Source organism: Pinus tabuliformis, chromosome 5_2, assembly GCF_031772625.1.
Source record: "Pinus tabuliformis cultivar Carrire ecotype Pingquan chromosome 5_2, CPIR1, whole genome shotgun sequence".
Taxonomy (NCBI): Eukaryota; Viridiplantae; Streptophyta; class Pinopsida; order Pinales; family Pinaceae; genus Pinus; species Pinus tabuliformis.
Window position 1 is genome coordinate 64,133,105 of NC_142306.1, and position 26,002 is coordinate 64,159,106.

At 40.5% G+C, this 26,002-nt stretch overlaps 1 protein-coding gene and 1 pseudogene across 1 annotated transcript in view; one reads left to right on the forward strand and one right to left on the reverse strand.

Moving 5' to 3' along the window:
- Positions 1-19,766: 19,766 nt before the first annotated feature.
- The window catches only part of LOC149157559 (zinc finger CCCH domain protein), a 32,026-nt gene continuing 25,790 nt past the window's right edge, over positions 19,767-26,002 (reverse strand). Inside the window, exon 2 of the mRNA XM_089437640.1 lies at positions 19,767-20,190. Within this exon, the coding sequence (XP_089293766.1) occupies positions 20,050-20,190 (141 nt within the window). The 3' untranslated portion in view covers positions 19,767-20,049. The remainder of the gene's footprint in view (positions 20,191-26,002) is intronic.
- Positions 21,790-22,752, forward strand: LOC149157560 (CAAX prenyl protease 1 homolog pseudogene; annotated as a pseudogene).

Genomic DNA, 26,002 nt, shown 5'->3' on the forward strand with positions numbered 1-26,002 from the left:
TACATTGTGGCGGACCATCTGTCCTTTTACAAAATGTGACTTGTTACTTATAGTATTTCTCAGTTACAATACCACGGGTCAATTCCATGGGTGAATTACCAAGGGTGGATTTTATAATACCACGGGCGGATGCCATTTACAATACCATGGGTAAATTCCATGGGTGAATGAATACCATGGGTGGATTTTACAATACCACGGGCAAATGCCATTTACAATACCATGGGTAAATTTCATGGGTCGATGAATAATATGGGTGGATGAGTACCATGGGTTGATGCCATTTTCCATTCGGATCATTCCTCCCTCCTTAAGAAGCAATGGTCCCCATTGCATAAAGTTCCCTCCTGCGAAGCCTTTGTTGAATATGAAGGGCCACTGAAGATAAGGGTTTTATGTGGTTAACCCAAAACCCTGATAAACGAAGATCCGAGGATAGAGATACCCTGTAATGCTTGTGACCAACTGTGATTCTGACAGTGTGCGGCCTAGCAAATGGACTTCGATGACAAGGATTTTATGTGGTTGACCCATAACCATGATGTTGGTTGCTGATGAAGTAGCAGTTGTCTACATAGCCTGGGGTGGGAGGGCACGTCTCCAAATAACCCAAGCCGAATGCTGCTATGTTGAAACTGATGAATGTGAAGCAGGTACCTACTAAAGTGGGGTGGGAGGGCACATCTCCAATGGGAACCCACTCTGAATGCTGCTCCAGAATTAAAATGGACATAACTCGGCCAATATAACTCAGAATATTTATTATAACTTGTTTTTAGAAGCAGAAGGATCATTTTTCATCTTCCCATGAGCTGGAAATCCTTATCTGGGCACTCTGAGATCTCAGATTCGCGCTACAACAGTTCCGCCGTCACAAAAATTCTGATAAAATAGCTGATTTTAAATCAGCGATATCTCCCACATCCGGACTCCGATTTGACCCATTTTTTTTTGAAATTGGGTGATTTTTCGCAAGGAATCCAGATCTGGTATTTGTTTTTGTAAATTTTGTACCAAATATTTCAGATCTGATCTGCAAAGTCGCCGCCCAAAAAAATTCCTGCAAAAAAATTGAGACTGAAATATGCATGAAACCCTCATTCCCATGGAATCGTAACATGCTCTGATACCACTGATCCAGATCTTAGGGGGAGGCCTCCAAGATCTAAAAGATTGAAATGGATCTTCGGGTAGAGACCCCCAAGATCTAAAAACTTGAATTTTCCAGAAGAAAAATAGGAGAATACCCAATAAACAAAACCAAAAAGAAACTTTTATTTAAAATAGTAATGAAAATAAACCAGCTAGGGCGAGGGTAGCTTATCTCTGAGAAGAGATGTGGTGGCTACATGCCTCTGAACTGTAAAGGCTACATTGTGGCGAACCATCTGTCCTTTTACAAAATGTGACTTGTTATTTATAGTATTTCTCAGTTACAATACCACAGGTCAATTCCATGGGTGAATGAATACCAAGGGTGGATTTTACAATACCACGGGCGGATGCCATTTACAATACCATGGGTAAATTCCATGGGTCAATGAATACCATGGGCGGATTTTACAATACCACAGGCGAATGCCATTTACAATACCATGGGTAAATTCCATGGGTCAATGAATAATATCGGTGGATGAGTACCATGGGTTGATGCCATTTTCCATTCGGATCAAACTGCTAGTTAAATTCATTATCCGGAGCTAATTCTGCCAGTTCCGCCAAAATTGGCGGTCCCGCCAACTTCCTCGCTTATCTCGCAGTTAAGATCGAGTGATCACACAGTGGTTAGATCTAGCGGTTTAGGCGACGGTTCCAGCAGGCTCCATTGCGAATCGCAATCACAATCGGCGAAACCATCGGCATACAAGCGTTCTGCGATAAGACGGACCCACCGAGATTATAAAACTCAACATATAACAATATCGCATCCGACGCCCTATCGCAAATCACAATCGACGGTTATAGCCAGGGTCGCTTTGTAAACACCAGCCCCTTTTGCGATTGCGATATGCGATATATCACATCGCAACTAAGCTCTGTCAAGGGCCAATTCATAACCTCTTGTCCACCTCCATTATACGATATGCGATATCGCAATCGTAAATCAGTAATGTTGGGGGCCGATTGCTTAAACACCTTCTTCCTTTTGTTCCGATATGCAATATGCGGGACCCAATGGCAACCTGCCACTTGGCGATTCCCCATTTGTTGAGACCTTTTCCATGTCATCTCCTCCTGCCACCTGTCCAAGTCAAACCTGAACTTTGACTTTCTCTAACTTCTGCATACGAGCTCGGATTTGAGTGTCATTTGCAATGTTGGATTCAGGATGACGAGCTCTTCGATTTAAAGCTAAGCTTAACAAAATTCCGACACTTTGATTTATGAGCACCTTGACTAGCTTCGCACTCCACTTCCACTTTTCACAGAAACTTTACATCTTCACAAAAAGAAATTACAAAATTTACCAAAAGTTACCCAAGGTACCCCTTCCCAACACCCCTCCTCCTGCCACTCCTCAAGCCCCAAAAAGTAATGCATTAGCCCAATGTCCTTCATCTCAAACTCCATAGCAAGATCCTCCTTACAAACACTAATTAGTCTCTCTACCCCAGTAATGAACAAGTCATCAACATACAGCACAAGAATGAGTGGATCATCCCCTACAACAATGTAGTATAGGTTCGGATCTGCATCACTCTTCATGAAACCCATCTACTGCAAGTAAGTATCAATCCTCGAATACCAAGCTCTTGGAGCTTGATTAAGTCCGTAGAGTGATCGCCTCAACCGGCATACATGGGTCTCCTACCCAAGTACCTCAAAGCCCTATGGCTTCTCAATATACACTTCCTCCTCTATAACTCCATTCAGAAATGTGGTCTTCACATCCATTTGATGGATCTGTCAACCCATTTTTGTAGCAATAGAAATAAGGGACTAGATAGAAGTGTATCGAGCTACGGGAGCGAAGGTCTCATCATATTCAACTCCCTCTATCTGTCAGAACCCTCTAGCCACAAACCTTGCCTTGAACTTCTCAATGTTGTCATCTGCAGCATGCTTGATCTTGTAGAGCCACCTGGAAGTCACAACTGACTTCCCCTCAGGGCTAGGCACCACTTCCCAAACATTTTTCTTAATGATAGAGGCATACTCCTCCACCATAACCTCTCTCCATACCTCCTGGTTGGCAACCTCCTCATAGCTAGTAGCCTCACAGTCAACAATGTTGGTAGCCTTGGCTACATAACTGCAAAACTTCTCAGGTGGCACACTCTCCCTGTTCACCCTCTTCGGAGTACCAATGGACTCTACTTCCTTCAAGGTGTCTTGAAGCCACTTGGGCTTCCTCTTCCCTAAAGAATCTTCCCCATAAGGAACCTCATCCTCTGCCCCCCAGTCTGGTGAACCTGAAGGTCTATTAACTAACCCTGGTGTGCCTGTACCAGCACCTGTCCTCGCAGAACCTGTACCGGCACTTGTGCCTATGTTAGTTGAAGTGCCATGTGAACTTTGTACCAGTGGACTCCCTAAAGAAGCGCTCAATGAACTTGTCATTGGTGCCCCAGATGTCATTGACATTGAAGTAGCTCCAACCCTAAGGTCCTGCTCCCTGTACCTGACCTCCCTCTTGAGGAGAAGTTTGCGACTCTCTCTCATCATACTCCCATGATCTCATATAGGCCCTCTCCTCCTTGAACTTCACATCCCTCCTAATCACCACTCTCCGTTTAGAAGGAATGAAGATCTGATAAGCCTTCGAAGTCTCATTGTAACCCATAAAGATACCTTTCTCTGCCATGGGTTCCAGCTTCGTCCTCTACTCCTTGGGGATATAAGAATATGTGAGACATCCAAAGATACGAAGATGTCCCACATGAGGCTTCTCTCCAATGAAAGCCTCCTCCCGAGTCATATTCCCCAATACTCTGTGAGGACTCCTGTTCTGAAGATAAACAGCAGTATTGCAGGCCTCAGCCTACAAAAACAAAGGCAACCTCTGATCATGAAACATCACTCTAGTAGCCCCAACAATAACTATGTTCTTCCTTTCAGACACCATATTCTGCTGGGGGTTGTAAGGAACCATGAACTCTCTCCTAATGGCCTCCTATGCACAGAAGTCAGAAAACCCACCATTGATGTACTCACGACCATTATCTGACCTCAAGACCCGAATCTTCCTACATGTCTTCTTTTCCACAAGAGCTTTGAACTCTTTAAAGTGACTGAAGACCTCACCCTTAGTCTTTAGGAAATATATCCAAGACCTCCTAGAGTAGTCATCAATGAATATAACATAGTACTCATAACCACCCAAAGACACATGACACATACGACCACTAACATCAGTATGAATTAAGTCTAATATACCTATAGATTTGTTGTCGCGCACTGGGAATGGTAACTTGGTGTACTTTCCCAAAGCACACCCTCAACAGACCTCATAATGCTCGACACTGAAATCAAGAACTCCAATAGTGATCTCCCTCAGTACTCTCAAAGCTCCATGATGCATATGTGTCATCCTTCGGTGCCATAACTCGCACAATTCTCTACTTCTGGTGGTAATAGTGTGAGTGCTACCAGATGTGCTACTCACAAATGCTCCTGCCGACTGAAAACTGAACCCGTATAGTTTCCCAGAGTGGACTCCAATCACTTTGGGCGAAGTGGTGGAAGCTCCTCTCGAATGCATCAATACCTACCCTCCTGAGAAAGTGACGCCAAACCCCTTCTCCTCCATATCAGACACTGAAATCAAGTTCTTCTTCATCCCCAAAACATACAAAACATCCATGACCTTCAAAAGAGGCAAAGACTCCCTCTCAAAGGTCACAGTCCCCACACCAACAACTCTCACAGTGTGGTAATCTCCTAGTACAATCTCAATATCAAGTGCCCTCTTTACAAGCTCTGAAAAGAACTCCTGTGCACCTATCATATGTCTATGCACCACACATCAGATGACGTACTCCAACTAGATGTAGAAGTAATAAATGCAAAGTCCTCGTCAAACTCTAAAGCAAACTGCTCCACCTATTATGAAGCTACAGTACCCTTCTTCCCCTTGTTCTTCCTCTCAGAACACGTAGCAGCATAGTGTCCCATCTTTTAACACGCCCAACATTTGACTTTGGACATATCTGTATCTTTCTTCTTCTTCTTCTCCTTTCTGATGAGGCCCCTTTCTTGGCCTTCCCTTTGTTCTTCCCCCGGTTGTCAAGGCTACATCCTCCTCATCTGTTATCTTCACCCCACCACTGTCAGTCTTTCGTATCTCATGTTGCACACAATCATCCCAGAATCTTTCCCAATTGGAAAGATTCTCCCTAGAGGTAACAGCATCTCCAAAGACCTCCCAAGACTTAGGAAGTTCCTCTACAGCTATCCTGACTAACTCTGTGGGTGCAACTGCCTCACCAATAGCATTCAAATCATCACGTACATGTTTGACCCTGCCAAGATAATGAACTACACTTTTAGCCTTTGTCATCCTGATGTTCTTTAATTGTTCTTTGAGTACCATCTTCCTGCTCTCATTGGTACTCTGATAGAGAGTGGTTAGAGATGTCCACATCTGATATGCATATGTGTTTCCTCTCACCTAAGGAACCACATGATCCTTCAGACTGTCCATCAAAATCCTTTTTTCCTTTGCATTATTTTTTGTGAATTCAGCAAGTTCATCAGTAGCAGTAGGAGGTACAACCACCTATCACACTATGTCCCAAATTGTTGCCTCCTCAAACATTGTCTGAATTATTTCCTTCCAAACAGCATAGTTGGATATCCCATCCAGTTTGTCCTCTATCCTTAAGAACATGGCCATGACTACTATCCAAAATTTACAAAACCAAGAAAATGGAGAAATGAACTTTCCAGCACACCTTGTTGTCCTAAAAGTTCAGTGCGTGTGAAATTTCACATTGTTGCCCCAAAATATCAGCTTGTTGTCCAAACCACTGTTTGTTGTCCCAAACTACTATTTGTTGTTCAAACTGCAATTTTCAGCCTGTACCTCTGATACCATGTTGAAATTTAATGACTAAAAATTTTCCTGCAATCCCAACCCAGTTTTAATTTCACCTTATCACTCCCATTCAGTTAAATGCCCTTTCCCATAAACATACATTCAACATATAGAATTCTAGAAATGAAATTTTCAAATTAAAACACATGGGACTGTCAACACATGCTGAAAGTAAATATGGACATAAACAAATCAGTGACACACATAAAAATACACAGATTTTTGGTCAACTTAGACCCAGGCAAAATCCCTTCATTCTTCTCTAAGGAAAACCTGTTAGAGAGCTCTTCAAATTTATTTATCTTTCAAGTTCAGGAAAAATGCATTTGCAGACAAAACAAAATAGCTAAATACAACTTATCTCTTCAACCCAAAAGTCCTTGAAAATCGTGCCCACTTTGCCTCGATTTTCAAGCCCACTTGAAGCTGAAAATATGTATTGTACGGATACGGACTGTACTGTACTGATTATGTATGGACTATATAGATTTTCGTACCATTGTATAGACTGTACAAATTTTTCAAAAAAAAAATTAAAAACTTCTCTCGAACGGCATGCAGCTCAAAGCATTAAATGTTGTTCGTACTTTATGTTTGTTGTCTTCTATGTCTTGATTGTTGTGCCCATCTTTGCCGAGAAATCACTCCTTCAACTTGCTACAACAAATTTCTCCTTTAGAAATTTTCTCCAACTCTTAGCCTCTTTTTCCAATCTGCTCATGAAGAATGAATGCAATCTCTCTTTTCTTTTCCCCCTTTTGTTTCCCTAAATGACTTTTGGGAAACCCTAAGATCTAATGGCTCAGATTCATTTAGATCAAGAGATGAGAATAAATGTGCATTTAATTCTCACTTTCTATTTTTTAACTTACCCAATAAATAAAGTATCCACATTGTACTTTACGTCTAAAGTCACTTTTCACTTTATAATTTAACAGAGTTTACCACTTATAAAGTCACTTTTACTTTATAAAGTTACACTTAGGAAAAGAATAATTTTGGAAACTTTTCCCTAAGTAGAGACTAACCCATGGGAAACCAGTTATCCAAGGTACATTAAAAATCAACATAATAAAGTACCATTTTGTTAGAGAACAAGTTGCAGAGAAGAATATCAAAGTGGAATATATTGAAACAAAAGAACAAGTTGCTGACATTTTCACTAAACCATTGTCGCGTGAGACATTTGAGTATCTTTGCCAAAAAAAATTGGATTATCCCAAGTTCCCATTAGACAGTTATTTTATCTCGTCCAGTAGATAGGGGGGTTGAGGCAATATACAGGTCTGCAAGAAAGGCAGGTTGTCAAGGGGAGTTACCCTTTGCCATTAATGACAAAGGGGGAGAGAAAGCATTAGGACGGTTAGAAGCATGTTGTCAAGGGGAGTTATAATCGCAATGGGACTACTTGTGTTGTCATCAATGCCAAAGGGGGAGATTGTTGATAGGTGGTTTTCATTGATGTCAACCCAAGAAACACCAAGAGCTACCCCAATCTTGGACGACAAATTTTACCTGGAAATCCATGGTTTCTCACATCCAAATCACTTTAGTTGGTTTCTCCTCAGAAAAAAAAATTATGGTGGCACCCCACATAGTTCTTCATGGTTTGAGAGTTATTCACGTTTGAAGTCAGAGACCCCAGTTAGCGGGCTAAAACCCCAGGGGGTGGTTTATTGGCATATCTTTGTTGCTTGTTAGGAATTAAACATCTGCATGAGGGTATCTTGTCATCATGTTAAGGAATGGCATCGTTAGTACTTATAACCATAAGAAATTACACCCTTAAAAGTAAACTTCCTCCTCCATAAGGCCAACAACATCATAGTTTAAGGTTTGAGGTAACCATTTAATAATGTTTTATTAGAAAAATATGTTCAAATTTTTACTAAAATCCTCCAACGTTCATTATTAGAGCCCCTCCTATGTTCTCCAATGGTCATCCTCATAAACTATAAAAAGAAGCTTTATCTGGTCTATTGAATAGAGCATGGAATGTATGATCTTGTGAAAATCACTTTTCTCTAAACTTCTCTGACACCCTAGAGGAGTTGTCAACGCAGACATCTAAAGTAGACTAGGGTTCGGTTCATTGTGATTGAAAGTTTGTTGTCATTACAGGTCTATTTGTCAAGGAAAAGTGCGGGTTATGTGGAAGTATATAAAGTGTTGGCACAAAATATCAAGCATTGTTGTACCTTTTCAGCCCTTATCTAGGGCACAAAAATTACTACAGAATAGTGAGTTAAGGCTCTCGTCTGTCATCATTTTTGAAGTCTTTTGAATTGCGGTCTTATTGAAAATTCTTATTTAAGGAGGAGCAAAGGTCTAAGGGAGCCTCATCTAGCCAATGAAAATCAACTTGAACGCATGATTTTGTAAACGACTCTCTAAAATCCTTGGCCTACCCTCAGGATATAGTGAAGATATCAACAGAGAGGGTTAGGGTTCCCTATGTTCAACTAATGGTCACTAAAATATTGTCTATCTGTGGCATACAAATGTTGAAATGGTTTGCATCCTTTTGAGGTCTGTATTAATGCAAAATTAATCTTTCAAGAAGAGTGAAGGTACAGGTGTTCTAGGGCACAAATTGTAGTTATCTTTTTGGCACCTTTGATTGTTTGATACCATAGTATATCTCCTTGAGCTCGGTCTTATAACACAATAACTCAATGGATTCTTTTAGGCTCGAACCTATAAGAATTGGCATCTAAGATTTGGTCATATGTCAAAATATTATTTGGAGTAAAACTACTCTCTGAAGCTCGAATTTGTCTTCTTTTGGCACAAGTCAGGGTAAAGAACATTTTTAGCACTTTCTTATTAAAGACCTGAAGTAAACCTACAACATTGTTTGACAGCTAAGTAAGGTCTAGCATCAAGACAGATCAGTAAACAGTTATTTCAATGAAAGCAAGGTTAAAAGGCAGAGTCTCAATGTCCAATGTCTCTAGCAGAAATTGAGTGTGCAAACATCAAGATAAGCAAGCAAAGTAGTGCATCATTCTTGGCCACCTTCTATAGCAAGTTGCATCATCGGCATTAAGGACAATCATACAACAGTTGTCAAAGTCTTGTAAAATATTGTAAAAAGTCTGAACTATTGCCTAAGAGTTGAAGAAGGCATTTTATTTTGGGACAAGGGTTTGGTTTGTTGTTGGGACAAGGGTTCTTGGTTGTAGAATTTGTCAGGACAAGGGTTTGGTTTGTTGTTGGGACAAGGGTTCTTGGTTGTAGAATTTGTCAGGACAAGGGTTTAGGTCCTAGTGTGTCAGTTAGTCCAAGAAAATCATTGCAATATCATTGTAATGTGGATCATTGTCCTTGGTACGGGAGTCCACACTTTTTGTATTTAATTTTTGTCTCTATAGCGTGATAGAGTGGTGTTAGGCATGTGAATGAAGTCACCTTCGGGTTGGGCCCTGTAAACACTTCATGGTGGTAGGGTGGTGCTAGGGCGAGTTGTGGCTTGCTAGGGTGTCGGGGCATCCTTTCAGCTGACTACCGATAAAACCAAGGCGTTGAAGCGTCCTTCTAGTGGAAGTAGGAGAATAATGTTTTTTTAGAATTTTAGGAAGTTGTAGCTTTCTTTTCAATTGGAGCTAAAGATTAAAGAATTTATTAGAAAAGCGTTCGGTGGTTTTTGACTCGGAGTGGATTTTCCACCAAAAAAACTTGTGCCTATTGTCTTTATCTTTATGCATTGTTGTTTACTGCTTTAATGAATAATTGTAATGTTGTTGAAGATCACCTAATGCTCTGAAGAAAAAAAAAAAAAAAAAGGATTAATTAAGTGTTAATTGCTAAGAAATATTGATATCTCCAAGTTTTTGGTGATGCCTGATTGGTAATCAATTGGGTGATTGAAGAGTTCATATTCAAAACATAGAATTACTTGATGTTGTTGAATGCTAAAGAGATTGCTAGAGCTTTCCAAGATATCAAATTCTCACACATCTTCCAAGAACATAATCAAGTGGCAAATATTCTATCAAAGGAAGGTTTGGAGCTCATAGAGGACCAACTTGTGCTTTATGAATTCCATTAAGGTCATTGTGTTGTGAGCACACAGCGTAATCTTGAACACTTTGGGATAAGGCCATTGTGTTGTTAGCAAACAATGTAATCTTGAATACTTTGGGATAAGGCCATTGTGTTATTAGCAAACAGTGTAATGTTGAATACTTTTGGATATATATATATATATATATTGGTTAAGTCTATAATAAATTAGTTGGACCTATCAATGATAATCTTCTATATTTTTTTCAAGCAATTGTTCGCTTTATTTTTTGTAGCTTCTAATTCCCTGTTGTCAAGGCATTATGGTATTTTCTTGGAGCACCTTATGATTGTATTTACTCTTCTAATCGAATACAAAATACATTTGTTTTTTTAATAAAAATTATCTTACTATTAATTAAACTTTAAACTATAGACATAATATTAGTGTCTTTATCTTTCCTTCTACATAATGCATTTGAAATAATAAACAAAACATGAAAATATACTACAAATTGTATAGAATACTTTATTAATTTTCAAATCATTTATTTTTTTTTCCGAAGAAAGAGAATTCATAATTTCTATTAAAAGAAATTACATGTTGTTGATGCCATTGGCATATGCTGTAGTGTGGTTTTCACCACTGTTCAAAAAACAAAATTACATATAAGTACCCACAGAGATACGATGGTTCTGTATCCCGCAGAGAAGTGCATTGTCTCAAAACAATAAACAGATCTGTAAAGTATATCCGCTATACAGGTGCAATAAAAACATCTGAGCTGTAACTGTTATATACAATAAATATCATAGAAGAGCAAAAAATTAGATGGGGGCATCGCCACCCTGAGGGAGGCCATCAATATATGGACGATGGAAGAATCTGTGCATCCCATCTGGTTTGTGTTCCTCGATCAGCCAATCTCCTAGAGGACGATCCGCCGCTTCTTTCGAGAGCCGGTCAGCAGTTGAATTTCTTTCCCTGTAAATGTGAGAAACAGTGATCTGGTCAAAATGTGTTTTGAAAAAAACAATTTCTTCCAAGATATGTTTCAATGAATATGCATGACAGATGGATTTGTTGTTAACCCAATCAATCACAATCTTTGAGTCCCCAAAAATTTGTAGTTGTCGACAGTTTTTGGACAAAGCAAAGTAAAGGAGATGTCTCAGTGTAATTAGTTCAGCATGGTTGTTTGTACCCGGACCGAGTCCCAATCTCAGATGAAAGTAGTGTGAGTCTGATAGATGAAATAGTATGCCCCCCCACAGCCTTGTCTCGGAGCTACCCCATCAAAATATGCCCACGGCATATCCTTGTTTATGATTTCTGGAATAATGTTCTTGGGGGTATTCTGTTTGTTTTCAAAGGGAATCTCCATATATGTCTCACATATGGAAGGTGGGAGAAGGTTCCAATTTGCAATGCAATCCTCAAAGATGATTGCATTCCGCCTATTCCAGATATACCAGGACACCAAAAGTGGTAAGTTCCTGGACTTTTCTGATGCCACTGCGATCCACCACTGTTCCCAGGCCGAAGGTATATCTTCCCCCTGCCAAGCTGTATTTATATTAAGAGCCTGGGTGACCTGATTCCATAGATCCTTTGTGACCTCACAGGTAAGAAATAGATGTAGGGATGTTTCTTCCTCTTTTCTGCAAAGAACACACCATGTTGGTCCAGCAAAAGCCCTTTTCCTGAGGTTGGAACCAGTAGGTAATTTATCTGCAAGAATGTTCCACATGAGAAGTCTAGTTCTTGGTTGAGCTTGAAGGTGCCAGAGAGCTGACCACCAGCTTTTATGAGAGTCTGGATTCTTTGCCTCAATCAGCTTGTAGTATCCGATCTTCGGCGCATAATGACCAGATTTGGCAACAGCCCAGATTAGCTCATCCTCATCCTCTTTTAGTCTGATGTGCGATTCTGTTAATGCCTGTATGTAATCTTTCCAGTTAGAATTCCATTCATCTGTCAGTTGCCACTGTCGGTCTGTTATCCATGCTTGTGAGAAAATGGAGGAATGTTGCTGATCTCCTATCTGCGCAAGGTATTTAATGCCCCTGTTGTTAAGATATCGAACCAGCCCTTCCGGCAGTATGTGCGCATTCCCAGAGCCTGGCCATGGATCTAAGCCAATGCGGACTTGAGAGCCATTACCAATACGCCATAAAAGATTGTCTCTAATAAGAGGCATAGCATTTAGAGTGGCCTTCCAGATCGCAGATATGCCCTGTCGGTTCCAATGGGGCCTTCGGATCCAGTCGATGATGTTTGAGGGCCAAATATACTTCTGGTGTATAACTTCCGCCCAAAGACTGTTCTGTTTGAGTAGTGACCAGCCCTGCTTGGCTGTCAACGCTTGTGCAAATTCCGGAAGAGCTTTAAGGCCCCACCCTCCCCATCTCTTTGGTGTAGTGACCAAGGACCATCTCGTCCAGGCAAAAATCTTCCCTTTTTTGTTTCCATTCCAAAGGAATCTGTTGCATATTTGTTGAATTTTTTGGAGAATGCCCTTTGGGATCCATGTGAGGGACATCCAGTATACTGGAGTAGCCTCAAGAACAGATTTAATCAGCAGAAGTCTACCTGCTTTAGATAGGAGACGATGATGCCAGCAATTGATCCTTTTTTCTATTTTGTTGATGAGCCAAGACCAGTGCTCTATTTTGTAACCATCTGGCTTTAGTCTAAAGCCAAGATATTTGATGCCATCCAGCAAATTGATTTCCAAGAAGGGGAAATGCTGAGTCGCCAGCTGTGATTCCTGATATGTGCACCCCGCCGTGGACCTGGTTGATTTCTCTCTATTGATCACCATTCCCGTAGCCTTACAGAATAGTTGAAGTATATCATTTAGGGCAATGGAGTCCCGGACACTTCCATTCAAGAAGATTAGGATGTCATCAACAAACAGTAGATGAGTGAGGTAGTACTGCTCAGTGATTTTGAGTCCACTGAAGTCGCCATTCCTTTTTGCAGTTGCAATGAGCCTACTAAGCCCTTCCATAACAATAAGAAAGAGGAGTGGGGAAAGAGGGCAGCCTTGTCTGATTCCTCTGTTGATGTTGAAGCGAGCAGAGGCCGAGCCATTGATGAGGATAGCGAAGGAGACAGAAGATATGCAACCCATTATCCAGTTTATAAGAATGTGGGGGAAGCCCAAATGTGTGAGAATCATCTTCAAATAGAGCCAGTTAACCTTGTCAAATGCCTTTGCAAGGTCGATCTTAAGAGATATGCCTTTGAGGTTCTTATGCTTTATGGAATGTAAGGCTTCCTGGGCAGTGCCAATAGCCTCTTGGATGTGGCGATTTTGGAGGAAGGCAAACTGTTCAGCAGAAATATGTGAGGACAAAATAGGTTTTATGCGGTTTGCAATGATTTTAGAAATAATTTTGTAGAGGCAATTGCATAATGAAATAGGACGGAAGTCATTGAAGGATGTAGGGTCATCTGTTTTGGGTATCAGGGCAATGAAGGTGTAGTTCATAGGGGGATGGATGTGCCCTGTGGTCCGGCTCTCTTCAATGACCTCCAATAAGTCCTCGCCCAGAAGATCATAGAAAGCTAGATAGAACTCCACTGGCCATCCGTCCGGCCCCGGACTCTTATCTTTCTTGAACCATTTGAGGGTGCTTTCCAACTCCTGTTTGGTAACAGGTTGTATGAGGTCTTCAATATCCTCCTGACCCACAAAGCTAGGGAAATGGCCTGCAAGATTGATGATGTCAGGAAGATTGATGTCATTCGGAGCAGTGAATTGTCGCTTGAAATGTAAAACCCCCAATTTGGCAAGTTGCTGGTGCGTGGAAGCCCAACCATCTGGTTCACTTGGAAATTTCCAAATAGTGTTTGATGCCTTTCTGCCATTCGCAAGGTTATGGAAATATTTGGTATTACTGTCTCCAGCTTTGAGCCAAATGGCTCTGCTTTTAAGCCTCCACAGCTCCTCCTTTTCTTGTAGGATCTTTGATTTTTGCCCAATCAGCTGGTTCAGTAATGATTTCGATGCTTCAGTTAGGTAGCCAGTCCCTTTTTCGTCTGTCAATTGAGCTATCTGTGCTTCAGTATCAATAAGCAGCTGTTCATCGCTGAGACGCTTTCTCCTCGCCCAGGTCTCAGTCAATTTCTTTAGCTCATTTAGTCTATCGCAAAAATCCACCGCTTTCCGCTGCTCTCTCAGAGGAGGTTGCGATCCCCAGTATTCCGAGACCATATTAATGTAATCCGGATCTTTGAGGAATCCAGCAAAAAATTTGAATGGGGAACGGGGCTTGATTTTTGCATCGCTGACCTGAAGTAGTATCGGGTGATGATCAGAAAGACCACCTGTGCTGACCCATTGTCTATATAGGGGAAAAAAAGGAATCAGATCCTCATGCATCATAAATCTGTCCAAACGCCGCCCCAGAGCTGCCTCCCCGGTTCGCTGATTGTGCCAAGTTGGGAGCTTCTTATTCATAGGAATATCCACAAGTCTATGCGCATCAATTAGCATATTCATCTGATCCGCGATAGGATCAATCTGAGCATGATGTCCCCAGGATTCTCCAACCCCCAGGGAGAAATTGAAATCGCCCCCCAGCACTGTATTCTGTGTAATGTGATTGCCATTCAGAAAGTTTTGCCAGAAAGATAGCCTATTCAGGTTAGGTCCATAAATGTTAATAATCCTGATAGGGAAACCCAGTTCTCCCATGAAAATGTCCATGCCGAGGAAACCTCTGCCCCCCCATGTGGAGAGAGGCCTGCTTTTTCTTGGATTTATGCCAATGGCCAGACCACCTGATCGGCCACTTGCATCCATACCATGGAATATCCAGCCTGGGTGAAGAGCCTGTAGGGTTCGCACCGCCACCTCTGATGTGCATAAGGTTTCCTGAAGGAATATTATATCACATCTGGATTCATGCATAAGTCTTTTCAGAGCCAAACGTTTTTTGGGGTTGGCTAATCCCCTGCAATTGTAGGAGAGCCAGATCATGGGGAACCACAAGTCAGGGGCTCAATTGCTCTAAGTGCCCGTTCAATGGTGTATTGTCGCCCCTGGGCGACATCAGCAACAGCGTTTTGTATGGCCGAGTTGATTTTAGATGGTCGACCCCTCTTTGGCTTGCGGTATCGTCCAGGGGATGAACCCAGACCAAGCAATCTGGATCGGGCCCGGGGTCTGAGATGGTAGGGGTGTGATCCGGAGCCGACCGGGGAGGATGAGGGATCGGGGAGGCCCAGCTCCAATTTGTGAGAGGAGGGTGTGGTGGAGAAGGTGGGTGGAGGGGGAGCAATAGTGCAGGGGATGGAGGGAAAAGGTGCCTGATCATTTTGAGGGGACCGCATAGAGGAGTGCATAACAGAATGCAAAACTTCAGAAAAATTATGAGAACTGATGGGAATAGATACATTACCCGGATGAGATGAAACAGTCTCCGCGGTCTTGGATCGGGTGCGCGGCGGGGCAGGCGTAGATGTAGCCTTTCTTCTGGTGTTCTTCTTGGCGCCTTCAGTGGCCACCTTTGTTGGAGTCTCATTTTGAGTCGGCTCCCCTTCCATAGGAATATTTACTCCTATGTTTTGATCCACTGTAGGCTGCTGTCTGGGGCCTTTGGTATCCTCGGATGTCACCCCCGAAATCAGAGGGCAGTCCTTGTAGAGATGACCAATTTTATGGCATCTTCGACATCGAAATGGTACACCTTCGTAGTCCAGCAGCTGCTTGCGCGAGAAATGTCTGTGATGCAGTGTGATTTTCTCCTCCAGTCCCGGCCTGGTGTCAAGATGAACGAGGATGCGAGCCATTGTCATGATTCCAGTTTTCTCATAGGATTTGTCATGCTCCAGGTAAGTGCCCAGAGTGTCGCCAATTCTCTTGAAGACTTGCGGGGTCCAAAATTGCATGGGCAATCCAGGAAGACGAACCCAGATAGGTCCAGCCCCCAATTGTTCACGCTCCGGGTCGAAAAGAGGATCCCAGCGCTTTAGCAGGACTGGTGCCAGCTCAATATGCCAATATTGGGAGAGTATCCATTGGGTGTATTCAGGCCTGTGGAAGTGCAATGCGAACCAGCCCCTCGCGAGGACCCTGATCTCAGGGAGTTCTTTTAGAAGAGTGCCCCATATCTCCTCCGTCCATAGCTTGAGTCTTTCCACCGAGTAGGTACGACCCCTTACCCTACCGACCAGGACTTTACGGGCAGTTTCCAAAGCATCCGCCATCTGAGCGTCTTCGCCAAATGTGATGTTGATATCAGAATCTATAGCGCGAAGGCACTTGCCTTTTTTCAGTTTCTCTGAGCGCTTTCCAAATGGGAGATCCTTTAGAAGTTTGCGGCACGGATCAGATGAGCTGTGCTGTGCGGATCCCGCAGAACGAACTGGGAGCAACGGAGTGTTAAAACAGCCCGAGCGGATGGGGGAGCGAGGGCCAATACTGCTTGTGCCCGGGAGCAGTGAACGGGGGGGACGCAATGTATCCAGTGGGTTCTGCGGCATTAATGAGACGGAGGGAGGATGTGAGGACGGTGGAGGCGGAGGGGGAGTCGGTAAGGAGGGTTGAGAAGGGTTCTGTAGCGGTGAATCAAATGAAGGCGAGGTCTGCAAACAGGAACCCAATAGATGGAGCGTTGCTGGTGAAAGGGGCGGGCATTCGAGGGCCGGAAGGTCGGCCAGATTAAATTCCGAGGGTTTCTTCTTCCCTGAGTGCGACAGTTGTGGGTGTAAGGATGAGGCAGCTGTCTCAGAAGCAAGCTCAATACTCCGGGGCTTCATGGAAGGCCGTTTATTATATGCCCAGATGTCCTGGTGAGGCATGGGGTCCGCCTCGTAGTCCACGAGGTCCTCATCACCCATACTGCCTGTCAATACAGAGATGCCCCAAAAAACCGACCAGGGGACCGCCCGACGGAAAGTAAGGAAAACCTGTGCGCTGGGATGACGGATGGAAGGGGACCGCAAAGTAACCCAGGTGCCAAGAAACCCGTGAAATGGTTGTCGCGTAGCTGCCAGTCAATGGTCCGTGATTCCTGCACTCAGACCGATCATCGCCATGGAGAAAAACGAGCCAGTATCGATGCTAGGGTTAGGGTTCCGCCATTTTCGCCTGCTCCTCCTAGAAGAATTCCAAGTTGACGTCTTCCTTCAAATCATTTATTATTACACATGTAAATTTATTTTGTTTTAAAAATTGCTAGAAATATTACATTGAAACCATTTATGCTCACAAAACCAAATTTATTGATTAATAATATAATATTATCAATCCGCAACCGCTATAATCATTCCATATCAATGAAAAAACTAAAATTTCATAGAAAAAATTGTGATGTGATTTCTCACATCAACCAATGTATGAGATTGAGATAGTATCAACCATGTTATTGACCATGTCAATCATTTTCTAGCAATTATTCTAATAATAATAAATTTTCTTTCACATATTAAAATATCAAGTGATCCATATTTTATATGAAATTTTGATTATTACTCGCCTTATTACTAATCATTGTGTAATCTATTTGTCAAGATCATTTAAACCTAGAACGAGATTGGACATGGTGATGCATTGAAGGGTACATTCATTAAATGATAGATCGATCCACGTGATCTACACGGATCATGACCCTAAGTCAGGTTTGATTTTGCTAACATTTTTCACATGGATTGATAGCATGGATGAAATGGAAAATCTGTGGATTGACATCATGTCAATCATAAAACCAACACATATCCAACAACACGATTTTAATGTAAATGGCATAAGTCAAACGGTATCATTTTAATGTTAACCTTTCGTAATTTACATTTCATTGGTTTGGAGTTACATATCATGCATTTTATGTTGATTGACATTATATTGATCAACATATCTTTGACAATTTTGGAGGGGCAAATCACATCTGTGTTTTCTAATAAGAGTTTTAAGTTGGCTTGTCTGCAACCTACATCTTTTGGGTGCACAAAATTTTGCTTCCATTATCTTTTCTTCTTTAATGTTTTTTAGCAAATGCTTTATCAAATTTGCTCTAGTAAGATCCACTCCTGCATTGTTTTTCTTATAATAACAAATAACCAAGCTCATTAAGTCCATTGTATCTTAATTGTTATGAGTTGGTTGCATGAATAGAAAAATCTAGGTATGAATCTCATAATGTAGTACAGATTTTACTTGCATTTTAAATATTATTAATTTGGGAAATTATATGTCATGCAGAGCTATCATGCACAATAGTGTACAAGATGAGCAAAGAAGACACAAATAACCATTAGTGCCGCATATGAAGAATTATGTCGAGGATGAGGCAGAGTGCATAAAACATGAAGTAACTAAGAGCACACATGATATTATGGAGAACAAGTAGTAGGAGCTAATATAGACACGAAGCAAAAAAGCATAGAGTCAAGGAGCATAGGGCAAGTAACATAACATGCATCACAAACAAAGTAATGAATGGGAAGTTAAATAGATGGTTTTGAAGAATCGAAAAAGATGTTGTTACTCCATAATTGTAAATCAATTACAAAGCAAGTTATAAACAAGGTTGTATAGCTAGCATTCCTTGTAGCTTAGTTTAATAAAATATTTTAATGCCATGATGTTGTATATACACCAAACACTAATAAAATTGTAAAATGAGTTGTATGAATATTTGTTTAACATTTGTTATTAATTTTTTTAATATAACTAAATTTTTTTTGGTAAATAAAGGTTATATATATAACGTTGAAGAGAATGATAACAAGTTAATAATTATTTATTTAATATTGAATGATGGCAATTTTTTTATATAATGCTCATATTATAGTACACATGTCATGTCATTAGAGTATAGATTGATATAATGAGAGTTGTACAAATTGTACACATGTTATTTTTACATATTTTTTTCAAATTTATATTTTTTAAATTATTATTTTTTTTAATTAAAAAATAAAATCCATAAAAATTGTCTATTCAATACTTTATACCAATGAGAAAATGGAATTTTTGAATTTAATTACAAATCATTTGTGTTTATGGTACATAGTAATTAATATATAATGTTATTTTTCAAATTATTTATATTTATTGTACATAGTAATTAGTGATATAATACATAGTAATTAATAATAGAGTACACAAAAGTCAATTTTTGTCATCATTACACAATAAGAGGGGAGACATTTCAACCAATCATATTTGAGATAAATAGAAATAAATTTTATTTAAAAATAATACATTTAATTTCATAAGGTTAAACTTTGGATAGATTTTAAATTTTTTTAGTCAAAGGAAAACTAATAACAAGTCAATGAAAAACTAAATACATTATATCTTGCCAATGGCAAGTATAATAAAAGACCCTATAAGAAATTGAGTTGGTTGCTAAATGCTCATTAAGTGGGTGATCAAAGGCACAACCACGTGGAGGCCAGAAGCACTACAAAATTCCAATTGGACAAGAATGAGCCAAGCAAGAGTAAGAGATCTAAAAAGCAAAATAATACTTAAAAGCAAAAAAACCAAAGCACCAAGATGTTATGATTGTAAATATTGATGAATGATAATGAGAATGAGTAGCCCAATGCTAGAAGCTTCCCGATCCACTATATTGGTGTTTCATTCTTTCCTCCCAGCAATAGATGCACTCTGAAGTCGATAATCAGTTGCGACAAACTACAAAAATAAATATTTAACCCCATCACCTAATTTTTCTGAATCATTGTCAAAAATGGCAGCTAAAGTATAGTTAATAGATATTAAACCTTTTATATAACTAAAGAAAAATCCACTGTCAATAGGTTTTCACACCATCCAAAAGTTATCCTTTTAGATGTGGAATTCCTGATTAGCTTATAGTTTTACAACCACTATCGTATGATCTTGCATGGTATCTATTGGAGCACCGACCCATTATCAAAATAAAGCTACCATAATATTACCGTTTGGATCAATATTGAAAGCAGTAAAAAATGTTACGAGTCCGTTAATTGGGAAGAACGCCAATGCAAACAATAAAGACCTTACTCAAGAATCAAAACGGCTATCGTCAAATACCCATGGCTCACGTTCAAAAAGCTCACGACCGTTCAGTTGTACTCGGCCTGCTTCTATATCCTCTGCGCGTTTCCGAGCAGCTTCTGCTGCTTTGGTAGCTGCTAGTGCATCCTGCAAGCTGTCATTTTAGTCTAGTCCCTTACATTTGACTGAACATTTGAATGTTTAGCACAATCTCAAACTATAAGCATAGAAAATTCATGAAACAAAATGCTGTTTTCTTCATATTTGGTTCCATCAATTGATTAATAGAAACATATGTTAGCTAAATATGGATGTGCAGGGCGTTTTTGACCACACTCTGTAAATGATTAACATTACTGCACTTAGATATGGTCTTGCCTTGGACAAAGCAATTACATCATGCAGCCACTCTGTTATCACCGAAGAAAAATGTTTTAAATCCTGAACATTCATTTTTAAAAAAATTTCTCAAAGGGTTCTTGTGGATGGAAGTCCCGTGTTTCTTCTCTATCAGAGCTGGATTGAGATTAAAAACACAGTGCATACTTCTGTCATAGGAGACCGAACGCACTCTCAAACAAAGGATATCTATGCAATATTAGAGAAGTTGTCTAGGGATGCAGGATATGTGCCTATAAAGGACACTCTGTTGTATGATGTGGAGGACTATAATGGATTCTTGTGGATGTGCTCAACAGCCAACTTTTGGAGAGGTCATTGATGCTATTCAAGTTGATGGAACAACTCCTTCATTGACAATCCCATAGTAATCGTTGCATTCAGGTTACCTCCAAGAGATCCTAAAGGTCCTTTCAGGATGCCATTAATAGATAGATTCAAGGATATGGGAATTGTGGTTATGGGAAAAACAGAGTCAGGCACTGTAAGGCAAGGAGACAGCTTAACTATAACGCCAAATAAGGTTCACGAGAAAGTTGTAGCTGTTTATCGTGAAAGTGATGAAATAAAGTATGCAAGGCCTGGAGAAAATGTTAGGGTGAAATTATCTGGTGTTGAAGAAGATGACATCTCTACAGGCTTTGTTTTGTCTTCCATTTCAAATCCAATTCAAGCAGTGCTGGAGTTTGAGGCTCAGTTACAGATATTAGAACTACTGGAACATAAAGCAATATTTACTGCTGGTTATAAAGCTGTACTGCATATTCATTCTGTTGTTGAGGAATGTGAGATAATGGAGCTGTTAGAGCAGATGGATCCAAGGATGAAAAAGCCAATGAAAAAGAAATGTCTTTTTGTTAAGACTGGAGCAGTTGTGTTGTGTCGCATTCAGGTAAATGACACTATCTGTGTTGAGAAGTTCTCTGATTTTCCTCGACTTGGAAGGTTCACACTTCGGGATGAAGGTAAAACAGTCGCAATTGGAGAAGTTGTGAAGCTCCTGAATAACATGAATAACTGACGGAAATTCACTGAGACTATCCCTCGGCAATTATTCCATATGCACTAATAGAATGAGTGGGGCCTCGAGGGATTCTTTAATTCATCTTTCTGCACAGATTATGTGAGGCAACCCGTGAAATCGTTTCGATTTTTAGATGCAAGGTGAACATGATGTCAGTAATCTTTATGACCAGAACTGTCTTCAAATGAAGAATAATGCAAGGAAGAAATTGCCCTTTTTATGAACTAATGGAGGAATTGCATCATGCCTTTATATTGACCCCCGTATTACCTTAGTATCGCGGCTTCCCCGGCACTCAACTCAACTGGAGATCAGGTCTACTGCATCCCATTCTTTTACTAGTTGGCCCTTTATTCGCTACAGGCGAGGCGAGGCTTGTCTTGGATTGGTCTAAAAAATGGCGTTTCCCTATTTGGAAGCTGTTGTTGGTTTCATGATCTTCATGTACTTCATTGAGACATACCTTGACTTGAGGCAACATACGTCACTTAAGCTTCCTTATCTGCCTAAGCCTTTAAAAGGAGTGGTGAGTCAGGATAAGTTTGAAAAATCTCGAGCTTACAGCATTGATAAAAGCCGCTTCCACTTTGTTCACGCAGCAGTGACCATCATAGGAGATTCAGCAATTTTACTTCTTCGAGCATTACCATTCCTTTGGCAGAAATCAGAAGTTGTAGTTGCAAACTTGGGCTTAGATCCTCATAATGAAATCATTCATACACTCATATGTTTAGCAGCTGTTACTTTTTGGTCTCAGTTGATAGATCTGCCTTTTTCACTGTATTCAACTTTTGTCATTGAGGCTCGGCATGGATTCAATAAACAAACGATTTGGCTTTTTCTCAGAGATATGGTTGTGGGTCTGGGCTTTTCAGTTTTACTTGGGCCACCAATTGTTTCAGCAATAATCATAATTGTGCGGAAAGGAGGTCAATATTTAGCAATATACCCTTTGGGCCTTCATGCTTATACTGTCACTAGTGATGATGTCTTTATATTCTATTCTTATAGCTCCTCTCTTCAACAAGTTCACTCCTCTTCCGGAAGGGGAACTTAGGTTGAATATTGAAAGGCTAGCATCATCTCTAAAGTTTCCGTTGAAGAAGCTATTTGTGATTGATGGTTCAACAAGATCGACACACAGCAACGCATACATGTATGGATTTTACAAGAACAAGCGTATAGTGATATATGACACCTGGATTCAGCAGTGCAAAAATGAGGAGGAAATGTTCTCCAGATTGCCCGCCGGCTCCTTATTTTCCACCTGATCAACCCAGACAATTTCAAAGTTTTGGGTTGAAACTGTGTTTTTGGAATCACACAGCAGTTTCGTAGCGCGCTACGAAACTGCTGAAGATGATTAATGTACAGCAGTTTCGTAGCACGCTGCGAAACTGCTGAAGCTACACAATCTAATCTCAGTCAACCGGTTTTGAAATACAAGCGGGAATTTTGAAAAGGGGTATGTCTACAAGGAATCATCTGAAGCCATCAGCTTTCAACAAGATCAAGACAGCTTGCAAGAACTTTTGCCTACACATATGAAAACGGTGGACAGCGTATTAAGGACGTGGCATTTTGTCATATCATAAAAGAATTGAAGCATGCATCAGATAGCTTGAATGCGTTTTCTCTTTGGTTTTTAAAATAGTGGATGACACATCATCAATACAGCCTACAGCACATCAGAAACATGGCAGCGTTCCATACCTTGGATTATTAAAGACTAAGAAACATGCTGTTATATATTTGAGCAAATTAATGAAAACAAAAGCCGAGAAGCAGGGGACATCTCCTAATACTACGGGGCAGTAAAGGATTCAGCGTTCAAGGTCAATATGGCGTATTTAACATCCAGCTCAGCCAAATCTAAAGAAGACCAGGTGTCAAAGAACAAGAACCATTGTAATCAAGGCTATTATTAGCATAACACGGTGTTAGAGTCCTACTAGATTTAGATCTCTTTAGAACTCCAGGTAGCACTTATTGTATTTAATAGTTAGTTGTAAAGCAGATAGGTGTCATCATAGGCAGAATTCGAGTTCCCCTCATGTGGGAGGAGGAAGCTCGAAGTAGTTAGAATAAGGATTTTCTATATATAGCTGGAACATCTATGTAATGAGGGTTGGATATTTTACAAACAGAGGACTGTTTTGGCTTATGTAAAAAACAGAGTTCAGTAATATAAATGACTGTTTTACTTCTCAGGATTCATAAGGGATTTACTTGTTCAGAATGTGTGATGGTATATTTTCTTTAGTGTTCTTTTACAGTTGTACAAATGCATAATCACTCAGAATTCATTGATCATGCTCTGACTTCCTGTATGCCTTTGTAAACTGTGGTTTTATATAAGTGGTTTTCTGAACATCCAAATGCTAAGTGCCCTGATTTCTATGTAAGGCATCATCATTGTTTGCTGTAGTATGTTTGACTCCATAGGCCCAATGGAAACTTATGTAATATTTGTCCAGCCTTCATTATTTGTCAATGTTATTCACAAGAGTTAGCCATCTTACTGATAGTCAAAATCAATAATCCTTTGAGAGAGCCCTCTCCGGCTAAGGAGGCTAAGCCTTAGTCAAAAGATTGGTGTGAAATAGTTACTTGAAGTCTTCCTGGGTTGCAGCCTTCCAGAGCTTGATTTTGAGATAACACACTCTACGAAGTATAAGCCCAGTAGTAGTCAAGTTTACCGCTTATGACAAGGAAAACGGAAAATACATAGAAGTACAGTTTCATCTCTATCACAAATGAGTTCGCTTGACCAAGTACTATCTATAAGCATTTAAGAAAACAAAAACATGGAAGCACTCTTTTCTCTTCACTGGAATTTTAATGGTCCTCTAGAGGCTGGGACATAGCATAAGGCTAATATGGAAGCTGGGGTCTGTAAACATTGCTTGGATACCTGACAGCTTGACCCAACCCCTTCCACAAATAGAGCCTTGTTTTTTGTGAGCTTCATGCAGTGGACAAAGAAGCTTTTAAAGCACTCTCCAAAATCATACCTGAAACCATTTATTGTAAAATGAGCTTAGATGTAGGATCCTTCTGGAAGAATTTGAAGTGGTAGTATGGGAATCCTTTTATTGACTATATAACCAAAGAGCCTTACGAAAAGACTCGTCGATTTTTTCTAACAAATTAACTCAATAGAAGATGGGCAGTTCAGGATCATGGAGCCAAATGGGTTAGGAGATTTCAAGGAATCTGGAAAGAACATACTTTATGCAAAGCTAGAGTATTCATATGGGAAGCCCTTTGTTGACTATAGAACCAAAGAGCTTTATGAAAGGACGACCCAATTTTTTCCTGACAAATTAACTCAATAGAAGAAGGGCAGTTCAGGATCATGGAACCAGATGGGTTAGGAGAATTCAGGGCATCTGTAAAGCACACATTTTATTCCAAGTTAGAGTTCTCAGATCACTGATCCTCGAGAATAGCCTAGCAGTTGAGGATGGGCTCCAGAATAAAGGCTTTGCAGATGGAAGTTGTGTCATTTACGAGAAAAGTAGTCAAGCATTTATTGTGGGACTGCAATAGCCAAAACTTTCTGAGATTGGGTTGTGGCAGAATAACACTCTATTCATAGCCCGTTTTTTATGGAAGGGGCATCATCTTGAGGGTAAGTCTATGCTTATAATAAATATAGTTAGGAAGAACTATAAGTTGAGATTATGTGGTTAAGCCTCACTTGCTGCCATCTGCCGACTGATTGTATTGATCTATTGATGGCTTTATTGTGCCTACACATAGGTAACTAACCCGTTACTTTATTTGGCTATTTTGGCTAAGACTGCCCCAGTCAACCTCTTGGGGCTAGCACCCCAAACCCTAAAGAATGTGTATAAATATGAATGCACTCCTTTCATTTGGATTTATTCACTCAATTTGATTATTGGATAAAGGCCTAAGGGTATCTTTTCTATATGGTACCTCTATTCGAGTTTGTGTTTTGGTTATGGTGTGTTCCCTTCTAATACTGTTATAAATCTGCTGTGTTTTCTTATTCTAGATTAAGGCTTGCTGAAGTGCTCATTGCAGCTCCTATCTCTCCTAGCGACCTTGATTCTTGACATGGATATCAGAGCTCATGTGAATTCTTCCTTCTCTATCCAGCAATGTTCTAAAACTGTTTCAGGGCTGTCGGCTACGTTTGCAGCACAGCAATGTTATTTTAGTGTCCTTTGACACTCTGGGCATGAGCCGCAGGGTGCGGGGAGCTCACTTGAGATATTTTGATGCAACTCAACACACCAGGGGAGAGACTTCTCAATGGTGGCATTGCATCAAGGCACGAGCTGACAAGTACAAGTTTGGGGAGTGCATGGTTTGCTGCGGAGGTAGCGTATCTTCCACCCTTGAGTTCACACTAAAGGGTATGCACGACACATTTTGGGTGAGGCACTCCGAGGTGTCACAGGAGCATATACAGTGGGTGGTTCACCTTTTTTACGAGCAAATGTTTAGTCTCCGGGCAGTATCGGGGTCCGCTTCCAAGAGACAAGATAGCAGATCCCATGGTGT